General features: G+C 46.9%; 1 protein-coding gene across 1 annotated transcript; it reads right to left on the minus strand.

Annotated features, from left to right (window-relative positions):
- Nucleotides 1-3,725: 3,725 nt before the first annotated feature.
- LOC114073677 (histone H3.3) lies at nucleotides 3,726-10,701 on the minus strand. The gene is made up of 4 exons (XM_027911400.1): nucleotides 10,558-10,701; nucleotides 8,940-9,094; nucleotides 6,996-7,149; nucleotides 3,726-4,384 (listed from the first exon to the last, which is right to left on the minus strand). Exons 2-4 carry the CDS (start codon nucleotides 9,065-9,067, stop codon nucleotides 4,256-4,258), a joined length of 411 nt encoding a protein of 136 aa, XP_027767201.1. The 5' UTR covers nucleotides 9,068-9,094; nucleotides 10,558-10,701; the 3' UTR covers nucleotides 3,726-4,255.
- Nucleotides 10,702-10,983: the final 282 nt, after the last annotated feature.

Genomic DNA, 10,983 nt, shown 5'->3' on the forward strand with positions numbered 1-10,983 from the left:
TCCCTCACCCGGGCAGAGCGACAGTAGAGTTACCTCCACCTTGGGTCCGCCGGAAGAAAGAGAGCGAGAGCTTCCTCTCTCTCCTTATTTATACTCTTGCTTACGTAAAATTGTATGGAATACTGGGAACATGACCTTGGTTCCTTGGTTACAACCTGATCACCAAGGAAGGCCTAGATTCAAAACCACTACACCAGGTCAGAAGATCAAAGCCTCATCAGATTAAAAAAAAAAAAAAAATACATAAACTGTGGCTTTCTGTTCTGCAAAACACTTGTCTGCTTAGAGGCAAACCTGCCACAAACAAGTCTTTAACATCCACTTAGCACCAAAAAAATCTCATCACTGAGGATGATTCATTATATATGGTAAATGGGAGTATGACAAGTAAAAGCTGAGCAAACAGCCCCCCAGTATCCCCCTAATGTGCACCTGGGAAAAAAAAACCCAAGTTTTCCTGACAGTAGAATTCCTTCTCTCAATTCAAGCCTTTAAATCCAAGTTATACAAGAAGTATTTTTAAGTGTTTACTCTTACAAAGACCAACAGAAGTTGTGTTTCTGTGTTAGAATAAGAAACTAAGTCACAGTTAACACTGTCATCAACATAGTAGGTCTGAACCTTGCCTGTACTTCATTAAAGCTTAAATTTAAAATTAAGCTCCAGAAGATAAACTCAAATGAGACACGTGTGGCAGAAAAAGCTGGTACTGGAATGGTAGCACAGGCATGAGTTTGGATTAATTGTAGTGTGAAACTGAACCCAAACTGCACACTGCTGGGGAAATGGATAGTCCTACCCTCCTGCCTGCTCTACTGCTTCAGATCAAGCAAACATGCGAAGTCCCATTACTTGGCTAATTAACCAAAAACAGTGGCACAGGAAATATGTGTGTGAAACACACTGGTTCCAGCCATAGCAAAAAGTGGATTCAAATAGCCAAGTGGTCACAAAATCCTACGGAAGTCAGAGGGCAGGAATGCATGTTCTGGGACAGTAACCCCAAATTACAAAACACATCCCAAAAATTCACCAGTGTAAGAGACTGTTAGTGGGACTTCAGGAGAAACAGTTCCACTTGGCTCTCCTTCCTCATCAAGGTGGCATTACCAGCTTCAAGGAGGTGGTGCAACCTGTCACAGAGCAGGCATTAATGAATCTGGCCCCTGGATTAGGATCCCCTAATAGCTACTGCCATGTGGGATAAAGGGCTGAAGGAACATAGCCCAGAGATGCATCACTTAAAACGTAGGTACACGTTACTTTACATTCAGCACGTTACTTTTCTAAACAAAATCTGAAGTGCTGGGTTTAAGCTCCCTGTTACACAAGCTCTCAAGAACTACCAGTTGAATTTGACAAAGCCACACAAGACTGATCTTGTGTCTGAAGTTATTTCCCGCTGCATTAATTTTTGGCTCTGTCATTAATTTTTGGCTTGTCTCAACAAAAAGCAAGTTGGCTTTTTGTGTTGCTAATATAAGTCAACCAACTTTAAATAAGGTTTTCTATTTACTCTTGAGAAAATAATAAGTAAATACAGCTGTTAATATACAAATCTAAAACAAAGGCCTAAAAACCAGCTTATCACATACACATTGTAAAAGAGTTCACAAAAATAATTCAGAAATTGAGTTGTGGACATACATGCCTTAAAGAGATGTTCAGCTTTTGAATATAATTGTTACTAACAAGGAGTCACTTCACATCCGTCCCTCCACCCAGTACAGTTAAAATCCTCCACAGAATTATGTCCATATGACCACAACTTGTTTCTCCTATTCAAAATCTCAGCTCTAACCAGATTGCCCAAGAAACAGCAGAATTGGTATAGGGAAAAAAGAGGTGGTGAACTGTTTTAGAAACCAAAGTTTCTTGGCATCAGTATAGACACAGAGAGCTAATCACTAACAGGATGCATGCGGCATCTCTAGGAGTACAACTCTCAAAAAGGTCGAGTTTATCCCTAAGCTGCAGGTGTATCATTGCACACTGAAATGTTCTCATCTACATAGATTCCTGATCACCTCATCTTCCATTAGGATCTCTTTTGCCTTGAACAATTTAACTGCATTGTCAGTTAAACTGGGATATTCCTCTACCCAATTCTCTCTTTTTAAAGAACTCAGTATTTCATTTGGGTATCAAAATCTCTAGATTTGACTTCCTAACATACCTATGAGAGAAAAAAAAATTAAATTCCTTATCAATACTTCAACTCCAGTTTATTAAACAAAACCAACAACAACAAAAAATCCTAATTGCTCTTTTACGTAGGTGCTTGCAGCACTGTTGACTGATAGGTGAAACAGAATTCTGAAGTATGGGACAAAACAAGTAGTTAATTATGTTGAAATGCAAGTTTAACAAGGTTGTTATCAAGTAAACAGAAGCGACATCTTAAATCAGCTAAGTCTTCACTGCTGACCTTTTATATTTCTGTTGTTCTGGGTGTTCCAAGACAAGTCTTCCTAATTTTCTGTTGATAGCTATGAAGTGCTTGGCGTCAAAAGGATGTGATCACATTTTGTCTAGCATTAGTCTTCTCTGTGACAAGCTACTCCATTTAAATAGACTTTACTTTGCACAACCCTGGCAGACAGCATTCATTACTAAAGCTGAGCAGGTTATGAATAATGTGATTTATTCTGTAATTTTTGGCTCTGTGTTCAAGATACCAAAACAGATAATAATAACTCTATTAATCCTCTTCGGAAATCTTCAGACAAATTCACTCATGTGTTTAGAGCTCACTCAAAACCTCTTGAAAGATGTTAGCAGCAAATAAGCTCTGCAGGAGTGTTAGCATAGAGGTGAAATCTGTTCACCACCTACATATTTTCTATGTAACTCATTTCATTATCTGCAAGGGCTATCAAGAAGTGAAGCACAAAACTCATTTCCAGACTGGTCCATCAGAATCCTTAAACAAGTTGCAGGGGAAAAATTAAAACCAAGTTTTCACAGGACATGATTTCAGCAGTAAATTTCTCCACATGAACTTTCATCAACAATTGGGGGGGGAATATAGAAAACCCAGTAAGTTTTAAATGTGTGATCCTGTCTAAGTACTGCTTCTGTGAAGAATTTTAACTACCAAAAATGGTACAAAAGTGTGGTTTTGGAGTGTACAGACTGAAGCGAATCACATGTAGACTAAGCTCTCAAAAATGCCAGAGGGTGTGACTGAAAATGGAAAGGCAGTCAGCCAAAAAATGAACACCTAAAAGCCAAGAAACAAAGCAGCAGAGTGCAAAAGGGTTAAAAGAAAAAAGAAACCAACAAAAAAACACCCAAGAAAAATAAAACTCAAACCCCCAAAACATGCTAGGAAAACCCAAACCACTACACTTCACCACTTATGCCATACTAAAACCCCATGAAAACCAGAAATGCTTCCAAATTCAGCACTAAGCAAGAAAGGAATCGAAATGGCAACAAATTGCTTTCTGTTAGTACTGTAGCTTAGCTAGAGAGCTCAGTTCAACTCCAGACTCTACCTGGTACTATACTCACCAAATTTGCTTTCATGTGGAGCAGACAGAAATTTTACACCCTTTGAAAAAACCCTCAGTACTTCAGCCCAGATAGTATCCCCAGTGTTTTCCAGATCTGCTCTAAGCATTTAGGCCATGCATTGAAGACAAAAAGGGAAATGAAGGCTGGGTATTTTTTAACCAATATAACCCATGTGTAATATTTAAAAATCAAGACTAAAAGCAGGCATCATTTAATGTATTTTAATAGCAAACTTACAGGAACAGCACAGAAGACAGACAACATTAAAAACATGTACTTGCATGTAGGACAACTCAGTTAGAAAAGTATAGTGAATGGATGGAATCTACCGTATGATAAAAATGCTACAAACACCATTTAGTTGCCATTGATAAGAAATTTACTTGTTTAAAAAAATCCAAATGCTGGCATTGTCCAGAAAAATTTGACAGGTTTATTTATAATTTTTTTTTTTTGTTGTTATAAAGTCGTTTTGGTGAACAAGTTTCAACAATTCTTTTTTTTTTTTTGACCACGTTTTGATTGTTTTATGTCCCCTCATTTATATTAAAAATCCACACATAAATGAAAATGGAAAGAAAATTTGCCAATACCCAATTCTGTCCCCTCTTTTTCCACTTGCAACCATATACTTAAGGTACCTTTTAACCCCATGGAAAAAATATCTAATGTTCATTACTACCAATAACAGGAAGAAGATTTTGCTTCGAGAATGACAAACCCATCTCAGTGAAGTTTAGGCACGCTCTCCACGTATGCGGCGTGCTAGCTGGATATCTTTTGGCATGATTGTGACACGTTTGGCATGGATAGCACACAGGTTGGTATCTTCAAACAGGCCAACCAAGTAGGCTTCACTTGCCTCCTAGAGTGGAAGAAAAGAGTTAAGAACACTTTGACTCTCTGAGCGTTGGGAAAAAAAGAAATCGTAATTAAGAATTAAAAGTACGATGTCACATGGCATAAAGTTAAGATTTCTCTCTTTATTACTCACAAATATCAAAAGTTCTAGATTTTCAAGATTAGAAGGTTTCATTTTCTTATAAACCACCAAATGATATTCTACGTCAAAGTAGTGCACTGCTGCCATTTGGTAAAGACATCTGCCAGAACACAACTGAGCCAATACTCTTATGGGACTCTCACAAGATAAGGAAGGGGTTATCTTATCAAAAGGTTAGTTTGTTTAGGAAATTCTCTTTTCAAAGGCTGGGTTACAGTATTTGAGTGACTTGTTTGGTGCCTCTACCGCTGTAAGAGTTACTGTGCATCAGGTGCTGGGCAAAACAAGAGCAGGTATGCCTTCAAACCACACCGTTTGGGTGCAGAGCTCCGGCCACAGGATACTGAAGAGGTGGCTTAATTCAAAAGTCAAAACGAGCAGAAAAAATGAACTGAGAATGACTAGAAATAGGAGAAAACTCCTTTAGCTCAGGAACTTCTCTGACTGCAGTCCTGGTTCTGGTGGTTCAGGAAGTACCATTAGACACTTATCCTATTTCTATACTTTCTTCCTGCCTTCCTGTCTATTTGGGGACACAGCACAGGCCCCCACTGTCACAGGAGGTTCTCACCTCACATCTGTGAGACTCAGAGGGGCAGCACCTGGAATAGAGCAAGAAGCTCTATCCTGGGAAAATCACACTGTGGTCACCATGCTTTCCCTGTTACTGAACAACAGCAGACAGGATTCCAAGTCAGACAGATGCTCAGTTGGACCTAATTATTCTGACTCACGTTATGTTAGCTGCTGTTAAGCCCAGCACAGCAATGTTTACCCATTTTTGGGTTGACACAGAATCAATCTCCTAGGAAGCATCTTAGCATGCCAGTATCAGACCAGGACACAGCAAATAGCTGTGAGAAGGCAGGAATGTTATGGGTCACTTATGGAAAGGAGGCTGAGGTCACCCTTTCTAGAATGCATGCAAGACAACAGATTGTGTGAACCACTTCACTACCCTGAACTGCAAAAATCAACTTACTAGGTTCAAAGACCCTGTTTAAAAACATAGGATTTTCTAACATGAAGAGAGAAAAATATTTACTACAGAAGATATGGACTGTAGCATTACTAAGTCATTTCACATGCAGTAGCCCTAAAAAAGCTTTTTTAAATCACTACATGAAAAGTTAAGACACTTCACCAAAAAGCCACGCTGGCACAAGTAACATGGTACCCAAGGGGTTAAAAGTTTTTGGGTTTGTGTTTTTGGAAAGCTTTTTTGCAAATATGCAAGCAGGAAGCACTAGGAATAATGTGACCAATTCCTATACCAACAACTCCTTAGTGCAAAAGCAGGAATGTTCAAACCCGCCTTCTGAAAATGTATTAACTACAAATTTTAATAAGCAGTTCTAGATAAAAAGGCACATTGGTAAACCTCAGGATTTAAGAAATGCTAGACAGAATACTTAAAAGCAAAAGCAGCAACTCCGCAAATGCACACAGCCACCTTTTGAAGCTAAGCATGTGCTCAAGTTTATAGGATCTCATGGCATATGTCTTGGCCCTCTATCAAGTGGAAGTCATTAACTAGAAAGAGACCATTTTGCCTGTATGTCAGACAGTCTACAATTACAGATGGGTTCTAGAACAATCTCTCAACAGCTGAAAGAACAGTAAAGACCTATCTTTAATCAGGAGTGTTTTTTTATCATGCGAGGGAAACATTCCCATGATAAGAAGTCATGAGTCTTACAGGGGGCCCTAACTAAGATTCAGGAATTTGGGTCAGAAAGAGCAATCAACATTTCACTCTCTGTACACTCTGAATAAGTTATATAATTAATATATTTTAAAAAATGTGTTTAGCATCAACTACATCATACAAAAGCACCTATTTCCCTAACTGTGTTTAGATGTGGCTCACCAAACTGCTTTTCTTTAAAGAGCATTTGAGGACACCGAGGCCTCCATTAGGACACACCAGAATGAGCTTTACACGATGCTTTCCTCTCAGACTGCAGAGCTTTCAAAGGCAAAGCCTCTAGCGAAGCTCAAGGATGGAGGAAGCAGATTTTCTTAAGTGTCTTAATAAGGTGCCCTGTTCTAACTGCTTGAGGGGTGGGGGCTATTTAAAAATAAACCAAGACAGCCCCCCCCCCCCCAAACACATTTACAGCCTTTGTAAGGAGCTGCTGACCTGTCGCTGCATTATTTCAGCCCATGGTATCCACAGGCATCACCAGGTCCACTCCAAGCAAGCAAGGCAAGGCTGAGGTGTGCCAACTCCCCCACCCCGGATCAGCCCCGCCCCAGGAGGGGCCCCGCCCACCGCGGCAGCCCAGCAATCAGGCAGAGCCGAGACTAACCCTGGAAACAGCCTGGCCAATGGGGGTGGGAGGCGGAGCCCTCCAGCACCGCCAGCCCCCAGGTCTGGGGGGCTTCGGGGGACGCCTGGTTGTGATGGCACTTCCAGCGCTGACTCGTGCCCCCTGAGCCACCCCCAGAGAGCCCCCTCGGCGAGGCTCACCTGCAAAGCACCGATGGCAGCGCTCTGGAAGCGCAGATCTGTCTTGAAGTCCTGAGCAATTTCACGCACCAGACGTTGGAAGGGAAGTTTGCGGATCAAAAGTTCAGTGGACTTCTGATAGCGCCTGATTTCACGCAGAGCCACAGTACCCGGCCTTTTAAGATTAAATAATTAAAAAAAAAAAAAAAAAAGTTAGTATTTGAACATATTCTGCATCACTTTAAAAATGTGAGTTCAACATCCAGACTAAATTAAGCACCATATTCTTTTTTTTCCCTAGAAGGGTCAAAGCATTTACAATATGAAACTACTTCACTGGCAAGGGGCCACTGTCTTATCGCCATCAATCTCTGCCAACCTCCACTGTCCTCAACAGGGTTCCCCCAGGTCAGGCAGCCCTTGAGCCCTCATTTCCCTGAGAGGAGGACAGCACGTGCTGATTGACACCAACACAGCTCAGTGCAGATGTGGCAAATGATAAAGCTGCCATGAGTTCAGCTGTAGCACAGGTACCCTCACAGCAATCAGCCTGACAGCAAGCACGGTTTTAAGGGAAATCTGATTCTTCTTCCTGTCAACATTCACAGAACTAACAAAAATTTACATTCTGTGTTATATTATCAGTACAAAGTACCCAGCATATTTCCTTGTGTTAAGTTTTGGTGTCAGAATAACAAATTTAGACTTACAGCATACTCTTGCAGACACAAAGTCCATCTGTGAAATTAATACCACGTTTATTTCTGTGAGAACTTTGTATTTTCCTGCTTCAGCTTAATTATCATTTTCCCAATGGATTAATTCTGCCTCACACCTACAGCAACAGACAGAATCACAGAACAGTCCAAGTAGGAAGGGACCACAGTGGGTCATCTGGCCCAACCTCCCTGCTTGAGTAGGGTCCCTCCTGAGCAGGTTTCTCAGGATTGTGTTCAGATGGCTTTTGAGTATCTCCAAGGCAGGAGACTTCACAATCTCTCTAGGTAAGCTGTTCCAGTGCTCAGTCACCCCCGCAGTAAAGTTCTTCCCTATGTTCAGGTGGAAATTCCAGTGCATCAGTTTCTGCCCGTTACCTCATGCCCTATTACTTGGCCCCACCAAGCAGAGCCTGGCTCCATCCTCTTGACACCCTCCCTCCAGATAGTTTTACACACTGCTAAGACCACCTCTCAGACTTTTAGAAGAAGTCTGCTATTTCAAACTGACTCCTTTCCGATCCGTGTTTTCCCCACGAAACACATCAGCCTAACCCCAAGCCATCCTCCCCGAGCTGGAGCACGGCTGTCGCCATTCCACACCGAGCAAGGAGCGGAGAACTTCCCGAGCGGAGGAGGCTGTTTTGACAGCTCGGCCGGCGAGTCCCGCCCGGCCTCCCGAGCGCCGCTTTTTTGGGTTCCCGGCGCGTCGGCGGGTGCGCGGCGCCCTCTCGCGGCCGCTGTGCCGCCCTGCAGGGCCCTCGCGCCGGAGCCGGCCCCGCCGGGGATCGCGGTACGCGCCCGTAACAATAAACTTGGCGGCGCGGCCTCGAAATAACCATAAGTACGAAATTATAAAAATTAAAAAAAAAAAAAAATACAAGCCGCGGTCGCCGCAAGGAGCGGAGGGGGGAGTTGTCGATTTTTTAGGGACCGGTACCGGAACGCCCGGAAAGGGGTTGATGGTAAATGCCGGGGGTCGGTGCCGCCCTGGGAATTTCTGGTTATTTTTGCGCTAGGCGGGGACCCGTGCTTGTCTTTTTTTTTTTTTTTTTTTTTTTTTTTTTTTTTTTTTTTTATTTTGCCGGCATGCGGGTGGCCCCGGGGAGCGGGCGCGGAGGGAGTGCGGTGGAGGCGGGGAGAAGTGACCCCCGCCCCGCCGACCCCGCGGGGATGGGGGGAAGGAGAGATTCGGTGGGAGGTGTTCCCGGTACCGGCCCGCGGCCGCCTCTGCGCGGCGCTGCGTTACCTGTAGCGGTGCGGCTTCTTCACCCCGCCAGTGGAGGGCGCGCTCTTGCGGGCGGCTTTGGTGGCGAGCTGCTTGCGGGGCGCCTTCCCGCCGGTGGACTTGCGGGCGGTCTGCTTGGTACGGGCCATGCTCCTGCCGACGTCGCTGCCTTACACCTGCCGGGGGGAATGTGGGGAGAGGGGCGACGCAGGGGGGGGGTGGTCGCCCCGGTCAGCGTGCGCCCGCCGCGGCACCTGCCCCCGGGGCGGGCGGGAACGCTGCCCTCCCGTCCTGCGCAGCGCGACCCTGCCCGGCGAGCCCTGAGCGCCGAGCACGCTGATAGACAAGCGAAAAAAAAAAAAAAAAAAAAAAAAAAAAAAAAAAAAAAAAAAAAAAAAAAAAAAAAAAAAAAAAAAAAAAAAGCACCATAAAAGGGGAAAAAATTAGAAATTAAACGTCTGCCTATCGCAGAATATTAAAATACAGCTTTTTTGCCCACGAATTCAATACCGAGGCGGCGGCGGCTGAAGACGAGCGAGCCGCGCGGTAGCAGGCGCGGAGAGGCGGCTGTAGCCTCCCCCCCGCCGGCCGCCCGTCACCTGCCAAATGTTTGCAAATACCGCCCGGCAAACATCGGGGGGCTGGCACGGACCCGCCGCTCCCACCCGCCGGAATACCTCCTCCGAACCTGCGGAGTGGGGGAGAGCAGAGCGGCAGCCCCCGCCGGCCCTCCCCGGGCTGCCCGGCGCTCGCCGCCGCCCGCCTGCGCTCCCCGACCCGCCGGCAACCGCAGGCAACCCGGGGTTTACCGTGCAAAAAGGAAAGGGGCCGGATAAAGTGGTAGAAAGCAACAAACTTTTTTTTCGGGGGGTTGTTTTCTGGGTGCCCGTCTTTCTCTTTCTGTGTAACTGCTTCCCCAAGAGCTGCCTCGCTCCCAAGCGCCTCTCACAGGCAAACTCAGCTCCCAGAGCCAGAACAAAATGGAAACAATCACGAAATGCAGCCCTAGTCCTTTTGCAAAGGAGGAAAAAATAAACTGCGAAAAATAACGCCAAAAATATCGCCAGGAACTCCAAACCATGCGGGTGCAGATGCACGGGGAGGCAGCGGAAAAGTTTGCACTCGAAAACCAAAAAATTGCGTTGCGTTTGGGTCGTTCCTTCGGCGAATTTCTTTCCCTTTTTATTGTTTTTTATGCAATAGGAAAAAAAATATGGTCGGTGACCAGAGAAAAGAGACAAGATGGTGAAGCTGAGCAACAACTGTGGGGAGCAGGGGAAGGAAGGCAGGAGAGTTACCCTGGGCTGGCGAGAGGCTCCTCTTCGCGGCCGCTTCCCAGCCCCGATTCGGGGGATGTCGGGCTGAGGAAGCAGCTAAGGGGTTGGGGAGGCGGCTGGTGGGGGTCTGGAGCGGGGGCGAGGGGAGCAGAGGGGGGCAACGACCGCGCGAAGAGGGGCCGGGGGTGCCGGCGGAGGGAGCCGCTCCGGCTGCGCCGGGAAGGCGGTGCGGCGAGGGCGAACCGGCGCCGCCGCCGCCGCCGCCTCCCGAGCCCCCCAAAAGTTTGTGGGGAGGGTCGGCGGAGGGCGGCGGGTGGGTGTCGGGGCGCGGGGGGGGGTGGCGGGCGCGGCGCCAGACTTACCCCGTCCGCTGGGCGAGCGCGGCTGCCGTGCGGGAGGGAAGGAGGGAGGGATGGAGGGCGGGCGAGCGGGCGGGCGCAGGAGGAGCCGGAGCTGCTGCGGCTGCTGCTGGCGGCGGCTCGGAGCACAATTGAAAGATGGCCGACCCGGGAGGGCCGGCCTCGCGCCCGGCCCCGCCCCCGGCCCGCCCGCCCGCCAATGGCGCACAATGGAGGGAAGGAGCGGCCCCGCCCCCGGCCCCGCCCCCGCCCCGTGTGTACAAACACAAAAGGCACGCCGCGCGCGCCGGGGGATTTCCCGCGCCCCACGCGCCCTTCCCGCGGGCCAGGAGCACCCCGGGACACCCCCCACGTCAGCCCGGGCACCCCCGGCTCCGCCAGCCCCGACTCCTACCTGCCCCACCTCCTACCCGCCCCACCTGCCGGGAG

This window comes from Empidonax traillii, unplaced genomic scaffold (genome assembly GCF_003031625.1).
Source record: "Empidonax traillii isolate 1590-97213 ecotype Southwest subspecies unplaced genomic scaffold, ASM303162v1 scaffold31:size1920502, whole genome shotgun sequence".
Classification (NCBI taxonomy): Eukaryota; Metazoa; Chordata; class Aves; order Passeriformes; family Tyrannidae; genus Empidonax; species Empidonax traillii.